Source organism: Chelonoidis abingdonii, chromosome 6 (assembly GCF_003597395.2).
Source record: "Chelonoidis abingdonii isolate Lonesome George chromosome 6, CheloAbing_2.0, whole genome shotgun sequence".
NCBI lineage: Eukaryota > Metazoa > Chordata > Testudines > Testudinidae > Chelonoidis > Chelonoidis abingdonii.
Window position 1 is genome coordinate 129,026,694 of NC_133774.1, and position 16,946 is coordinate 129,043,639.

At 46.9% G+C, this 16,946-nt stretch overlaps 1 protein-coding gene across 1 annotated transcript in view; it reads left to right on the top strand.

Annotated features, from left to right (window-relative positions):
- MELK (maternal embryonic leucine zipper kinase) overlaps positions 1–16,946 on the top strand; it is a 45,410-nt gene that overhangs the window by 23,298 nt on the left and 5,166 nt on the right. The window contains exons 13-16 of the mRNA XM_075067530.1: positions 6,156–6,299; positions 7,185–7,413; positions 11,020–11,116; positions 11,599–11,767. Coding sequence (XP_074923631.1) covers positions 6,156–6,299; positions 7,185–7,413; positions 11,020–11,116; positions 11,599–11,767 — 639 coding nt within the window. The remainder of the gene's footprint in view (positions 1–6,155; positions 6,300–7,184; positions 7,414–11,019; positions 11,117–11,598; positions 11,768–16,946) is intronic.

The following is a 16,946-nucleotide window of genomic DNA, read 5'->3' on the forward strand; positions in this document are numbered from 1 at the left end:
GACACCAGGGTACATCATAAGATGACCCCAAATGATCTACTATGAGAAATGCCTGAGGCACAGCAGAGCATGTTGGGAAGACCAAGCAGATAGATAGTGCATGGCAAGACAAGGCCTGCATGGGATGGTCCTCGACTCGAATAGTCTGAGGTGGCTGACATTGGGAAATCCATACATGTCGTGGAAAGCTGGATAAAGCAGCACTGAGTGCACTGATCATGCAGCACAGAAAGGCACTGAGCACAGGATCATTGAAGCACGGGGTCAACCACCTAGGAGAGGACCCAAGGTGCAGACTGTGCAGAGAGGCCTTAGAGACAGTCCAACACATAGTGGCAGGGTGTTAAGATGCAGGCAGGACCGCTCACTGAACGGCAACAACCAAGTGGCTGGCATTGTGTACGAGAACATCTGCACAGCGTATGGTACGAGACCTCCCAAGCCGATTGGAGATTCCAACAAAGTTGTTGGAGAAGCTAGAGGGTAAAATTCTGTGGGACTCCCAGATCCACGGGACAGGCAGAGACTGGCCAATCAACCAGACATCGGGTAATAGACGGACCAGAGACAGCGTGGGTGATAGATATAGCAGTGCCAAGGTGACAGCAACATCAGGAAGAAGGAAATGAGAAGCTGGAGAGTACATGGTGCTGAGGAGGAACTAGAGAGAATGGTGGAAAGTGAGGCCAAAGGGCGAGTTGGTGGTAGGAGCACTCGTGGCTGTGACTCCTAAGCTGGGTGAGTGGCTCCAACAGATCCCAGGAACAACATCAGAGCTCTCTGTCCAGAAGAGTGCAGTGCTAGGAACAGCTAAGATACTGCGCAGAACCCTCAAACTCCCAGGCCTCTAGAGGGTAGAGGACCCGAGGTTGAGAAAGACACATACCACCCATAGGGGTGAGAGGGGAATTTTTATATATATATATATTAGTGTCATACTTACATTACTTCTTTATAGCATAGTTAGTTTAGTAATAGTTAAGAGGGGTTCGGGGATTAGCCCCTTCCCTGCACCCAGTGCCAGGGCCCATGCCCGGCTCACCGGGTTTCAAACCGTGCTCAGCCTGCCACAAGCTGATGTCGACAGGAGATCTGCACGACTCCTGTTTGAAGTGCCTCGGGACACTTGACATCTAAGTGCTCCATTTGCAAGGCTTTCAAGCCACGAACAAAAAAGGAGCGGGACATCAGACTTAAACAGCTCCTCATGGAGGCGGCTCTCACCGCTCCCCAGTTGGGGAGCAGAAGCACCTCCTCGGCACCGGACCGCACTGGTACGGCCAAAGCCTCTCAGCACCGGACGTTGCCGGCACCGAAGTCGGCTCGGCCCCGCTCCCTGTCCCCGAGGTTGAGAGAGGCCAAGACTCCTGTTGCTTCGGCGCCTGCACCGCAGCCAGAGAGTGCACCTAAGTTGGATCGCTCGGCACTGATACCCACCACGGCACTGACTAAGTCGGCACCGTCTATTCCAGTCCCACAAGGGCCGTCGAGTCCGGCGCCTGTTAGCTCCGCGGCGAGGGACCTGATTGCCTTGACAGACTCGGCACTGCCTCTACCCCTGGCACCGCCGGTGCGAGTAATAAAATCCATAGGCAAACCAACCTTGATTAGACCACCCTCTGTCGGCACAGCAAACCGGCACCGCTCACAATCGCGGTCCCGCAGACGGTCCAGGTCCAGATAGCACTCCTGCTCCTGAAGCCACTCGCAGTCCCGGCATTGTTCCGCTCCACGGTACCGGTCAGACTCGCAGCACCGGTCGGTATCCCGTTCACCGGCTCACTACTCATGGCACCACTCCAGATCTCGGCACTGCTCCAGGCACCGTGCCTCCCGAAGCCATTCACGACGCCGAGCTTCAAGATCTCGGTCGACCTCCTGGCACCGATCTGGTCGCAGGTCCCGATCTCGCTCCCAGTACCGATATGCTTCCCGGCACTGGTTTCCGATACGTAGTGGAGCGAGGTCCCCTGGAACATCTGCCCAAGGCTTCTCTGCTTCTCTATGGCCATCCAGACGCACTTCAGTGTCGTCCCACGCAGACAGCTACTATTCCCAAGACCGCGATTCGGATGTGCCCGCCGGAGTTTTCCAAGAAGCCCAGTCTCAGGACCCAGGCGCTCACCAGTGGTCCTTTTGGACACCTTGGGCGTACCACCAGGCCCAAGGTGCTCCGTTAGTTCCGGCCCGCTCTGCTTCATCAGAACACCGAGCACCAGAGGCCACAGTTAGTCGTCGTCCTCCATCTGGGACGGAAGAAGCGCTAGTCCACCCACCGGTCTCCCCGGTACCGCTGCAGCAGGAATCGACGCGAGAGCAAGAGGCCATACAGCACCCGCTCGTCCCTGGAATTTCCTCTTCTTCCTCTCCAGATGAGGCAGTGGCAAGGACTTCCTTCTCGGGGTTGCCTCCAATAGACCTAAGAGCCCATCAGGACCTCCTCAGGAGGATAGCGCTCAACATGAACCTCCAGGTGGAGATCCTGGAGGTCGAGGACCCTGTAGTGAGCATCCTGTTGGCAGATACGCCCACTAGGGTGGCTTTGCCCTTCATCAGGACTGTCCAGGCCAATGCTGACACCTTATGGCAGTCCCCAGCCTCCATCCCCCCTACGGCAAAGGAGGTCGAGTGTAAATACATGGTACCCTCTCGAGGGCACAAGTATCTGTATGTCCATCCTCCTCCCTGCTCGCTAGTTGTCCAATCAGTCAACGAGAGGGAGCGCCATGGCTAACAGGCGCCAGCCCCAAAGTCAAAGGAGGCTAGGCGAATGGACCTACTCGGCCGCAAGGTGTATTCGACAGGCGCCCTACAGCTCCGGGTGGCAAATCAGCAGGCTCTACTGAGCTGATATAACTACAACACCTGGGCGGAGGTGGGTAGATTCGCAGAACTACTCCCCCCGGACTCCTGCCAGGAATTTGCTGCTTTCTTGGAGGAAGGGAGAAAGGTGGCCAGAACCTCCCTCCAGGCTTCTCTAGATGCAGCCAACTCGACAACCAGAACTCTGGCCTCCAGTATCACCATGAGACGCATCTCATGGCTACAGGTCTCCAACCTCCCGTCAGAGCTACAATATACCATCCAGGACTTACCCTTTGATGGCGAGGGTCTGTTCTCAGAGAAGACTGACCCCAGGCTACAAAGCTTGAAAGTCAATAGTCATCATGCGCTCTTTGGGCATGCATACACCTGTGACCCAACGCAGACCTTTCTGTCCCCAGACTCACCACCCGTACTTTGTGCCTAGACACAGGCAAGACTTTGGCAGATGGGGCGGGCGGGGTGGGCGTAGACGCCAGTCAGGACCCCAAGGGGGCCAAAACCACAGTCCCTCGAAACCACCAGCGGGACCAAAGTCCACCTTTTGAAGGTACACCCGAGGACAGCGTACCAGTTTCAGGCCAGGATCCCTTTCCTCCCTTCTTCAACCGCCTCTCCTACTTCCTCCTCGCCTGGTCCCAATTGACCTCAGACTTCTGGGTCTTACGCACGGTGAAACAAGGATACCACCTCCAGTTTGTTTCTACCTTGCCTTCCCACCCTACAACCCAGTCCCTCTTCAGGGACCCCTCTCACGAGCAATTCCTCCTACAAGAGGTGCAGACGCTCTTCGCCATAGGAGCGATAGAGGAGGTACCAAAAGACGAAAAGGGCAAGGGGTTTTACTCGCGTTACTTTCTGATTCCCCCATCCTAGACCTGCAAGGCCTCAACAAGTTCATGATAAAGTTGAAGTTCCGCATGGTCTCCCTGGGGACCATTATACCGTCCTTGGATCCTGGAGACTGGTATGCTGCCTTCGATATGAAGGACACGTACTTTCACATAGCTATTTTTCCTCCGCACGGGAGGTATCTTCGCTTTGTAGTCAACCATCAGCATTTTCAGTTTACGGTCCTTCCCTTTGGCCTTTCCGTGGCCCCAAGGGTGTTTACAAAGTGTATGGCCATAGTCGCCGCACACCTCTGCCGACGTCGGATACACGTATTCCCCTATCTGGATGACTAGCTCATCAGAGGGACCTCCGAGACACAAGTCACACAACATGTAGGCATTGTCACGAACGTATTCACACACTTAGGCCTGATGATCAATACGGAGAAATCCACACTGGTCCCCACACAAAGGGTAGACTTCATAGGAGCTACCCTGGACTCCAATCTAGCCAAGGCCTACTTACCTCAGCCACAGTTCCAGGCAATGGCAACGATCATCTGAGGTCTACAGAACTTCCCGACGACCTCGGCTCGCACGTGTCTCAGTCCCCTAGGTCACATGGCTGCCTGCACATATGTGACCAAATATGCCAGGCTCCGCCTTCGCCCTCTCCAAACGTGGCTCAATTCAGTATACCGTCCGGGCAGGGACCCAATAGACACAATAATCGCCATTCCCCCGAGCACCCTATGCTCCCTAGACTGGTGGCTAACCCCCTCCCTGATGTGGGCAGGGATGCCTCTCCACCCCCATGACCGTCACTGTCCCTGACGACAGACACATCATCTCTCGGATGGGGGGCTCACCTCGGACACCTTCGTACTCGGGGCCTCTGGTCATCGCAGGAACTGGCGCTTCACATAAATGTCCGAGAGCTGAGAGCGGTCCGCCTGGCATGCTAGACATTCCAGCAGCATCTACACGGTCGTCGCATCTCAGTGTTTACAGACATCACAATGGCCATGTATTTTATATAAACAAATAGGGAGGGACTCGATCTTCCCCCCCCTCTGTCAGGAGGCCATCCAGCTCTGGGACTTCTGCATAGCCCACTCGATAGACCTGGTAGCGTCCTTTCTCCCAGGGGTTCGGAACACTCTGGCGGATCAACTGAGCAGATCCTTTCTGTGTCACGAAAGGTCGATAAGGCCAGACGTTATTCATTCGGTCTTCCAGAAGTGGGGTTTTCACCACATAGACCTATTTGCCTCCTGCGCAAACAGGAAATGCCAAACGTTATGCTCCTTCCAGGGTCTTTCACCGGGATCGATCTCGGACGCATTCCTAATATCGTGGAAGCACCGACTGCTATATGCCTTCCCACTGTTCCCGCTGGTCCACAAGGTCCTGATAAAACTCCCCAGGGACAGAGTGCACCTAATCATGATCGCGCCAGCGTGGCCCAGACAACACTGGTACACCACACTGCTCAACCTGTTCCTAGCCAGCCCAATTACCCTGCCACTCCACCCAGACCTCATAACGCAGGACCAGAGCAGTCTACGCCACCTGGACCTGCAGGCCCTTCACCTCATGGCGTGGATACTGCATGGCTAAACAAGTCGGAGTTATACTGCTCTGCTCCAGTACAACATATACTTCTGAGTAGCAGGCAGCCTTCCACTCGGTCAACATATCTGGCCAAGTGGAAACGTTTCTCCTGCTGGTGTGAAATGCAGAATGTTACTCCCTCTGAGGTCTCGATCCCCACCATCTTGGACTACCTCTGCTTGCTTAAGCAGCAAGGCCTGGTGGTATCTTCTTTGAGGGTGCACTTGGCGGCCATCTCCACATTCCACCCAGGAGGGAGTGGCCACTCCGTGTTTTCTCACCCTATAGTTAATGGATTTCTCAAGGGCCTGGAGCGCCGCTACCCCCAAGTACGCAACCCTGCCCCTACCTGGGACCTCAACCTAGTCCTAAGCAGACTTATGCTCCCACCATTCGAGCCGATGGCAACTTGCTTGCTGCTATACCTGTCTTGAAAGACAGCTTTCCTAGTAGCCATTACATCGGCCAGATGAGTCTCCGAGCTTAGGGCTCTTATGGTGGACCCAACTATACTGTCCTTCACAAGGATAAGATACAGTTGTGACCACATCCGGTGTTCCTCCCTAAAGTGGTATCGGCCTTCCATGCCAATCAGGACATCTTCCTTCCGGTATTCTTCCCAAAGCCTCATTCATCCCAACAGGAACAGCAGTTGCACTCCTTAGATATCCGTAGGGCGCTCGCTTTTTATATGGATCGGACGAAGCCCTTCCGTAAATCCCAAGTCTCCTGAATGAGAACTTCCCATGAGATACTGCCCATAACTAGAAGCTCTAAAGAGCAACGCTATAACTATTAAAACTAACTCTAAAAGTAATGAAGATCTTTTCTGATGAAAGTTTTCACTTTATGTCTCATTGGAATCTCCTTTTTCTTTTTAAACAGTCTAAAAAGAATCTGACTTACGAAGATGTGGAAGACTGTAGGGAAATCCCCTGTGTGTTTGGATCTATGGAATTTTCAGAAGACGCTCTCTATGAGGAATCTCCATTTGCAGGCTTTGCTCTATATATGCCCAAAACAAAGCAGGTGCTTGAAGAATTACAATGATTTCCCTAACAGTTGCTCTTAATTCAAGAGAATCTACCTCTTTGACTTTTTTTTTTTTTTTTTTTTTTTTTTTTTAATGCACACTGCATTTATGTTTAAGTATCAATGCTTAGTGCTGCATAAGATAGTCTCTGGTCAGAAGATCTTACAAATTAAGACAGAGCCAAGAGCCTTTTGGTTGTCAGATGACTATTATCATAAACTGTAAACCTATTTCCTAGCTTGTGGGTCCTCATTTACTTGGATGAGGAGATGCAGGGGACTTGATGCTCACCTTGTGTGTAGGAGCAGTGCAGAAGAAGAAACAGAAGTGGGGAAGGATGCAAAGGGGATGGTGAAGCTGACATTATTGGCGGTGAGGATGTGCCCAAAGACTGGACGGGGAGCAGCCATAGTCTCAGCCCTCCCCCCAACCCCGGACGCTTAGGTTAGTGGAAGCGCCTCTAATGAGGACACACACCACTGACAGGAGAAGGATAATGTGGACATCAACCACTGCAGTGGTTGTAAGTAGACTTAACATAAATAGACTTAAGGGCATGTTTACACTAAAAACTTTACTTTGTGGATGGGCTGAAGAGAAGTGATCTGGGACTGAGAGACTAGGGCGAGAAGCTGAAAGAACTAAGGAGGATTAGGGCACAGGGTAGAAAGAGCTTAATTTTTCTTCAGGGAGAGAATAAGTAGTGACTTAGATGTGTGGGTCCAGAGGAAGAAGTCTGGAGCACTGGGCTGCATGTGAAGCTATGTTGACCTGACCCTTGTAATATATACTGTGTATGGCCAGTATACTGGCAATATTTAACTTTTTTGTCCAGTGTTAATTCACCATCACTCTCTCTTACTTAATCAAATTTCTTGTAGCATTCAAACCATCAGACACCATTGGATAGTGTAGAATTTACACATCCTCCATCTCCAGTGGCAAGAAGAGCAGCATCAAAGAAAAGTGAAAACAAAGAGAATTCTGACTTGGCATTTACTATCAAGAATGAAGAGCCGTTTGTGCTTCCTGCACCGAAGACTCCTCTTAGTAAGAGCCAGAAGGAGAAGAGGATGCAAACCACACCAAATCAAGCACTTCCCTCCACAGGTGTGTCTTACTCTAGACTTCCATTAGCTATGTATGCGTGATGCTTAGGGTTTGTATAGCTGAAAATGTTCTACTCTAGCTAAAACGTATACCTACAAGAGTTCCTGGATGGCTTATTCCATCTTGTGATCCTAGACTATACAATACTCACCAGCCCACTCCTCTTGCTGTAAGAGGTTAGACCACGCTACACAGAGATAATGCATTTTAGTGCTACTGTTAGCTTACTATGAGCTGCTGTACATGTCCCTTCTCTTCCTCCTCTTGTCCCTGCCGGATTGTGCATACTTTTTTAATGTACTTGGACACTTATAGCAATTAGCTGAAGAGTTTCCACTGTGTATACTCACAACTGACTGGCACGTCACAACTTAGATAATAGAAGAGTGTGAAATGCAATCTCCCTTCCCTTCTTTGTTGCCTCAGGATAACTGTTTTTAATGGAGATAGGAGTATTTCCAATAAGTACTCTGCCTGGGCTTCAAATAACTCCTTTGGGTTACAAAAATACATAGGTTTCCTTCCTTTCCCCCCATTTAGACTCCCTTTCAGATTCTTATGCACTAGCAAATGTCAGCATGTGAAATCCAAACATTGCAATAAAGACATTTCATACAGTAGAGTAGTCAACAATTTAAAAGCTCCATCCTTTCTGGAGTTGTACTCCTAGGGGTTTCTTCAAAGCAGTCTTCCCAAAGCTTTTCACCCCAACTAGTCTACAGATCATTCCAATGGGGTAATGGGAGCAAACGACCTAACCAGGGTTAAGATGTAGCTTTATAACTTAAGTTATAAGATGGGATTGCCTGTGAGCAGGGAACTGGCCTCTCACCCAAGAGGTCCCTTTCAGTTTCCTATTACATCCATACAAATTATAGATCTAGCAGCCATCCTCTTCAACCTACTAGAAACGTTTGCATTATTGCCTGTTGATGCTGTACAAATTTGTTTGCAAAGATCAAAAATGAGACTCCCTTTGTAGTAGGTGTAACAAAGTATTTAGAACAGGTGAATGTGCTGCTCCATATTGTGCAAGGGGATACAATTCAGAAACACCTTGTAGCACTCTCTACAGGCTTTCAAGGGTTTCCATTTGGCAAAGAATCTTGATTCAGTGCTCAAGCAGAACATATTTGTTTTAACAGTATTTCAGACGTTAATTTTATACTGACTTGATTGTACCCTAAAGGCAAGAGTGATGCATAGTAACTAATCTGTATATGGTTTAATATGCACTTTCTGTGGAAACATAAGTGGCAGACGTAAGGTCTAGAAAAAGAACCAGGGTGATTCTACTAACCTGAAACCAAATTATTGTTAAAGCAAAAGTTTTTTTTCTGCAGAAATAGAAGTATTTTCAATTTTAGAAAAAGGAAATACTAATGCTCTATTATAAAGACTGAAGCTGATATAGATACTTAAGGCAGTGCATAGCATTGTGCCATATTTATAATGCTTGACTTCAAAAGTTAAAGGTTGTTATACATACACATAGAGTTCTGGGAAACGAAGTAGCCTTTACCGGATTGAAGTTTGAGGATTCCCTAAAGCACCATATACTTATTTAAATGATTTTGATTATGGCAAGGTTATGCCTTATCACAGGTTGCCATAAATTCAAATTTGATTTTAAACAGCTGTATTTTTAAATTTTAAATGTTCTAGACAGGGTGGGAAAAAAATTAAACAATCTGAAGAGGTGGCCATAATGCAGTTTCTGGATGGAAGCTGTTCAGGCTTTTTCTGGTTAAAGTTTGCTAGTACTTTGTGTCTGAGCTCATAGTGCCCCATAGCAAGGGCTGGGGGTCTAGCATCTGCCCCAGTTACATGGCAATGGTAGCAGAGCACCCACCCAGCTGCAGAACTTGGACCCCTGTAGTAGCCCTATAGAAATCACTCACTTCTGCCCGGTCTGACACTCAGCTGGGCACAGCAGGGATATTGGTGATCAGGACCACCACAGAGAGGGAAGGGAACTGATCAGCTGTTGGCTGTAAGAAGGGGCTTGCTTTCCTCCCCCTGTCCCCAAACTGAGTGTAGAAAGGAAAGTAAGAATTCATGCAGTCTCCCATCCCTGAAGGAAAATGGGACCTGGGCAGGGTTGTGGCAGTTCCTCTTTCCTGCTAAACAAGACCTGCATTCACCTGCACACAGGATCTAAACTTCTGAAGTAAGGTCTCCTGATTTCTGCTGTGTATCTCGCTCCATTTCTGTAGCAAGCTGGAACGTATTTCAAACATTCAGATAGGGTTTACTTAATTGATTTCTAATTCCCTTGTTCATTTACTGGTTAATTTAAAGAACTATTTGAATGCATCTTTGCATTTCCATTTCAGGATGTGTGCTCTGCAGAACTCTATAGGAAGAGTAGACCGAGTGCAACTCTTAAATGACCTAGAGATATTCCTGTTGAAGGAATGGGATATGCAATTCAACCAAAGGGAATCAACTGAGTTGAATTGAACTTAAATGTTTCTTGCCCCCAAATGCATTGGATTTGGAGCTATGTACAGCATGGCTCTACTTTGAAGAGAGGCGACGTATATTGCTTTAATCAGCAGATCACTCTGTGTATTAGAATCACCTTGTTTTCTTAGAGAAATGTTTGCTCCTGTTGGCTTGGCTGGTCTGCTGTTGCCTAATGAATAGGACTCTTCCCAAAATCCTGGGGAGGCAACTGTTATGCAACCCACTGCCTTCATGGGGTCAAAGTTGTCCTGCATAACTTATCACTGGCAGTAATGTGTGATGGAGGGAAACCTGGCTTCAGCCTTGGTGCCCGAGCTGAATTTGCAGAGCTGTCTCCGTAGGATTAAAGGCAACACTATAGTTGACAGTTAGCTTTATCTATAATGGGGTGGGGATAAGGGAACAGAAGCATTAACAGCTTGGATTTCAAAACGAAATTGAAGTACAACACTGTACTGAAAGCACTTGAATTTGCACACTCTGGCTGTGAAAAGTATCAAACAGGAAATTTAACTAGACAAATCGCTCTCTCCCCACAAATGCTGATTAGACTCTATGCCAGCCACATTAGTGGTAATCTTGAATGATAGAAATGGCAGTCCTAGAATACCAAACCCCATGGAGAAATACAAAAGCCCTCTTGAGGCAGGGGAAGGGACTCAGATGCCAGTTCGTGCACTCTCCCCCAGAGTAACTGGTCTTGGTGTCTACAAACTGTAATCCTCAGCCTCAGGAGGTGGGTACTTCAAATATCTCTGACCATTTTACAGATGGGAAATGGAGGAGGTGACTTGCTAAAGTCTGTACATTGAGTCACTGGCAGAGCTGGGAACCAGAAGCTAGTTTTATCCAACTCTCATCCTGTATTCTAACAACTAAACTATACTGCTTGCCCTAAGTCTGAGCAATTCTTAGTGCCCTGGAGGAATGCCTCACTCAGTCTGAATCTTGAATGTAATAGAGTAATGGTGCCATATGATTCTTATTTAAAAACACATTTACGGTATTCTATATGTTACTGAGATGTTAAGGTGGGAACTAGGGAGAATTGACTGCAGCAAGGAATTTTCATGATCAAAAATCTTTTTCTTTGGAAAAAAATGTACCCATTTGGATTGGGTTCCTCTTTTTCAACAGAGAGAAGTCAGTGCACTAAAGACACCCCAATTAAGAAACCCACAAGTCCAGCAAGTACAAGTGAAATGGCTGCAGCAGTCATTAGCCCGGAAAGACGGTAAGTATCTAGTTATTCATACCTATTGCTGATTTTAGAACTGGACTTCCTTAATCCTTGTATAGACTAGGAAGGCTTGTTACAACAGCACCTACTCGTTCATTGTCTTGGTTTAAAAATAAAATAAACTCCTTAAACCTCTTTCCTACACAGTAGAAAATATTGAGTGCAGAGAAGTTTTTAAAATTACACACCTCAGTAGTCTTGGACATTTTCCTATTTTCCATAATTACAAATTCACCCTTATTCCACTTCCCCAGAGGGCAGCTGTTTTCTATACACAATTTTGTTTAAATCCCAAATGAATATTGACTGGTAATTCTCATAGCATCCTTTTTAGTCTCAGTTTAGCTATAATGTATTCCACTTGTCTTTCTAAATACAGAGCTGGGGTCTGATAATACTTTTGCGATGTATCTGAAATGACTGACTTTCAGCTCCTGAGAAAATGGAAGGCTTTTTTTAATCTCTTAATGTGACAGGTGTCGCTCAGTAGATATGGATCTGAATCAAGTTCATGTGGATAGTGGCCAAAAGAAGAAAAGAGCCAAAATGTTTGGAAGTCTGGAAAGAGGCCTGGATAAAATGATCACAATGCTTACACCAGGCAAAAGGAAAGGATCCACAAGAGATGGCCCAAGGAAATTGAAGGTAAGATTGCTAGGATATCTCCTTTATTTAAAGGAGATGGATTCTTACTGGGAAAGTCAATGATGTCTCCACATCTTTCTTTCTAACTTCAGTTGTCTGAATTGTGTCCATTCTGCCTCTATAATAAAGTACAGGTGTCTTTGTGGTATTGCACGAAATGTACAAAAGCCTCACTTATTGCCAGATGGTTATCTGTGAAAATCACTGCAGTGTGCTTCCCTTCCAGCTGATCTATACACACATATAGGGGATGCAGCTGCCGTCAGACTCCTACAGATCCAGCAAAGTGTCAGGGTAGCACTGGTGACCAAAACCTCAAGCTGGTATAAATGCCGCATCTTGATGTAAAAGCCTTGATATGAATAGCCTTATCTGAAAGTAGCTTATGGCAGCTCAATGAAATCTGATCTCTGTCTAAGCTATTTGAATCCTCGAGAGGAGCTTCACCTTGAGTGGTGATGGAGGTAATTAAGACTCTAGTCACTTGTCATTGTTCAGAATCAAGAGAATTTGGACTTGGACTTAATGAACTGAGCGGGGAGGGATAGCTCAGTGGTTTGAGCATTGGCCTGCTAAACCCAGGGTTGTGAGTTCAATCCTTGAGGGGGCCATTTAGGGAACTGGGGTAAAAATCTGGGGATTGGCCCTGCTTGGAGCATGGGGTTGGACTAGATGACCTCCTGAGGTCCCTTCCAACCCTAATAGTCTATGATTCCCTAGGCTACAGAGGGGTTTCTAGTGCTTTAGGGAACTATAGAAATTAAATGTCATGGGAAGTGTACATTTTTAAATCTTATCCCCAACTAACGTATCAAAGTTCATTAGGCGTCAGACAGTTTAGGTATTGCCTGAGTCCAAATGAGGAGCCTGCCACCAACATACTCAGAGTTGCTTGTCTGTCTGATTTTCAGTCCTCTCAGACTCTTGATATTGGCAGCCTGTCTTGTTCTTTGTTTCCTGCTTGAACATCAGTAAGTGAGGTTGGAGACTAGAGGAATGTTAAACTATACATCTCAAAAATGCAGTTGGAATGCCTCTTGGGCTCTTAAGACCCAGAGGAATTTAATCCTAGAATACTAGGGTTGGAAGGGACCTCAGGAGGTCATCTAGTCCAACCCCCTGCTCAAAGCAGGGCATATGCATGCTTAATACTCTTTCCATGAGAGCTCATACCAAAAATGAGTAGTAGGACTTGCGGTATACATTACCATTAAAGCACTAATGTAGTATCACCTATGTTAAAAGTAAACTAAAGGACAAATGTGGCTGAATTCTACAAACCTACCATAATGCCAATAAATTTCAGTGGTGCAGTACTGGACACTTGAGTGTGTTAAAGTGTTTTCTTGCTGCTGCTACAGAAAATTCTGCAGCTTATAATACACCAGAAATTTCATATGAGCAGAGCATGGAGAAAAACAGTCTTGATTAATAACTCTAGAAGTGGCAAGGCTTTTTCTGAGTCCTAAACAAGTCTAATCAAATAAGCGATATATGTCTTTAGCTGGCGAACTACTACTTGAGGCACCTGCTGACTAAAAGCTGCTTATTGTCAAGAAAATGGAACATAAGAACAGCTATACTAGGTCAGACTGAAGGTCTGTCTAGCCCAGTATCCTGTCTTCCGACAGTGACCAGTGCCAGGTGCTTCAGAGAGAATGAACAAAATGGGCAAAGCAAGCGATCAATTCCCTATCATCCACTTCCAGCATTTGGTAATCCGAGGTTTAGGGACACCCAGAGCATGGGGTTACATCCCTGACTATCTTGGCTAATGGCCATTGATGAACCTATGCTCCATTAGCTTAGCTAAGAATCCAGTTATAGTTTTGGCCTTCACAACATCCCCTGGCAGAGAGTTCCACAGGTTGACTGTGCATTGTGTGAAGAAATACTTCCTTATGTTAAACCTGATGCCTATTAACCCTAGAACCAGGGTCACCTAATGAAATTATGCAGAGGGGTATATAACTCTCTCTCCACACCAGTCACTATTTTATACACTTTGATAATATCCCCTTAGTCATTTCTGCCAAGATGAACAGTCGATCTTTTTAATCTCTCCTCATGTGGAAGTTGTTCTATAGCCTTAATTATTTTTTTGTTGTTGCCAACTTGCTAACTGTAAAAGATTATTGTCAAGAAAACTGAGCTCAAGAATTGCTGGCACTGGGGTTAATGCAGTGCTATCACCACATTGCAGTCTAGACTGCATTTGCCAAATGGCACTGGTAATACTGTCAGTCAGCCTCTGACAAGTCCAGCACATATTGGATTATGAGCCGACCCATCTGATAGGAGTCCAGACTGCACTAGGAGTACAGAAACTTGGGCACTAGCAGACAAGTGTGTGTGCCAAGTCTGTGCTCCAAATGCTTCTGCCGTTGAGTCAGTTTCTCAGGCCTGCGGTACCTGCAAAACTGCTAGTGAACTTTGAATGCTTTGGAGTAGAGCAATGCAAGATACTCCATTTTAAAGTTCCTGGAGAAGCTCTGGTAGTGAGCTAGGATTAGATTAGAGTTCATCTCTAGGCCTCCCAGTTCCGACTAATTTCCAGTTGCTTCTTGGAAATCTAAAGGTACTCTTTTAGGACATGTACAGCCACCTTACCGTTGGTAGGAATCATACTGCATACAGTGTACCCAGCTTCCATGTCTAACGTGAGTCTATAAGAGTCTTTCAAAAAGGGATATCGTGTGTGTATATAGCCACAAGTCCCTTATGTACAGTGGTAAAACATGTAAGCTGAAATGGCTCCAATACTCCAAGGGTGAATTTCTGTGTTGTGCTGCTTAGAGGCATAGTACATAACTTACAACCCAGGGGAAGGGTCCTATGGTGGCTTTAAGCCACTTTTTTTTTTTTTTTTCTTTTCCCTCTCTCCTTCCCAGTCTTGGAATTCTCTGGGATTGAAGAGTCCCACCCCTGCCAAGGTGACTTGGATCCCAAATGTTGTCTAAGTTACAGCAGTTTCACAGGGTTGTCCTATGGCCTACAGCACTACTCCAGATCCCTGCAGTGCTTCAAGCTGTGGCCATTCCCTTGTCAGGCCATCTACATCAGGACTTGCAATGAAGTTTTCTTAGGACAACCTTAGGGCTGTCCTCCATGGTCCCTGTACCAGGGAATCCTCCCCAGCCATATACAGGGTTTTTTGGGCCTCTCTGCCTTTTGATCCAGTGTAAAAGGGCCGGAGTAGGGATGAAGATCTCTCCCTTTGTCCCCAGCGCTGAAGCTTCTGTCCGTCTTGTAACAATGTCTGACCCTGAGGCACTGTTGGAACTAAGAATTCCTTGTTGCCGTTGCTCAGTTTGATTTTCTTCAAGTAGTGTCCCTATGGATGCTCCCTTCTGGTGCACATGCACATCTCAAGCCCCTGATCAAAATTTTCCATTAGTAGCATCCATTCAACCTGCGCATGTGCTCTGCTACCTCATGCCACACATCAGGGATACCTAGGGCTGCCTGGGCAAACTGCCTTCAGTTCCTTCTCTGTCATGTCAGCCTGAACCAGAGCACTAGCATGTCTGCCGAGTGTGTCTCGGTGTGTTTTGGTGGTGGTGGTCAGTTTGTATTTCTAGTTACTATTCATTGTTACAAAACCTCTCACTACTATAGAATTAGATAGTGTTTTTTTTCTTTCCATTTTCCCCACTCTCTCTTTCTGGGAGGCTTATTCAGCACTGCTGGGCATGCCTGGCTCGCCAGGTTTCAAACTGCCTCTTCCTGGGAGGCTATCTCAATCAGCAATGGGCACTTGAAGTGTATCCATTGCATAAGAATGGCCATACTGAGTCAGACCAAAGGTCCATCCAGCCCAGTATTCTGTCTACTGAGAGTGGCCAATGTCAAGTGCCCCAGAGGGAGTGAACCTAACAGGCAATGATCAAGTGATCTCTCTCCTGTCATCCATCACCACCCTCTGACAAACAGAGACTAGGGACACCATTCATTACCCATCCTGGCTAATAGCCATTAATGGACTTAACCACCATGAATTTATCCAGTTCTCTCTTTTAAATGCTGTTATAGTCCTAGCCTTCACAACCCCCTCAGGCCAGGAGTTCCACAGGTTGACTGTGCGCTGTGAACTTCTTTTTATTTTGTTTTTTTAAACCTGCTGCCCATTAATTTCGTTTGGTGGCCTCTAGTTCTTGTATTATGAGAACAAGTAAATAACTTTTCCTTATTCACTTTCTCCTTTTTCTATTCACTTGCAAGAATCCCATATCTTGCAGAAATGTAAGTTTTTGTTTTTTTTTTGCCTGGCTCTCAAATCTGGAGTCTGAAAGACTCAAGAAACCAAACTGAACTTGGTGATCAAGCACTTCCATCAACCCACTTCAGAGTCAGGTCAGGAGACCCCCTGTACAACTTTCTCCAGACAGATCCAATGCCCCTTTGACCTCTGCTAAGGTCTCCCCTAAGAAGGGGAAGATCTCTGGCTCCAAAGAGGAGCTCAGTCTTGGTAGCTGGCTCCTTTTGGTGGGAGAGATCCTGATCTCTCACTAAGTCTACTATGTCAGAGACATTGACATCGCCACACTGTACCATGCAGGCAAGACTCTTCCTCTGGTACCAGTGGAGCAGGGAGATCCTGGAGTACCTCAGAAGCATGGATCCAGCAGGTACCTGGTATAGTCTAAAGGATTAGGAAGGTCCAGGATGTGCACTTCTTCTCTAGATCAGCACCATCTGCATCAGTCTTACCAGTAGTGCCTTTCCACTCAGCTCTCTTGGTACTGACAAAAGTGAAGCACCAGACCTTTGCTGCTGGTGCCTGCATGCTCCAGACCAATGGTACCATCCACTTCAACTGCTGTTGGTACCAATGGTACCTCAGGAATTTCAGTACTCCAGGGACTTGTCAGTGTTTGAGCCAGAGTTCCCACTGCTTATGGGTACCAGATGACTTTCTGTACAGAGACTAGAGTCTCTGGATTACCATGGCTTCTCAGTGCTGCAGGATTCTCTGCCGCCTTCTATTTTGTGGGAGGCCATAAAGGAGGCTGAAGGAAACATTCAGTCAGTCTCCTAGTCAGTGCAGGATTATAGAAACCCATGCTTTGACAAGGATTCTCATCCACATCAGGGATGGTGAGATCGGTCCTGGGTACCACCCCCTCTCCTGTATGGGCCTCCCCAATGTCCATACTGGGATCTTTGGTGTAGCAGTAGC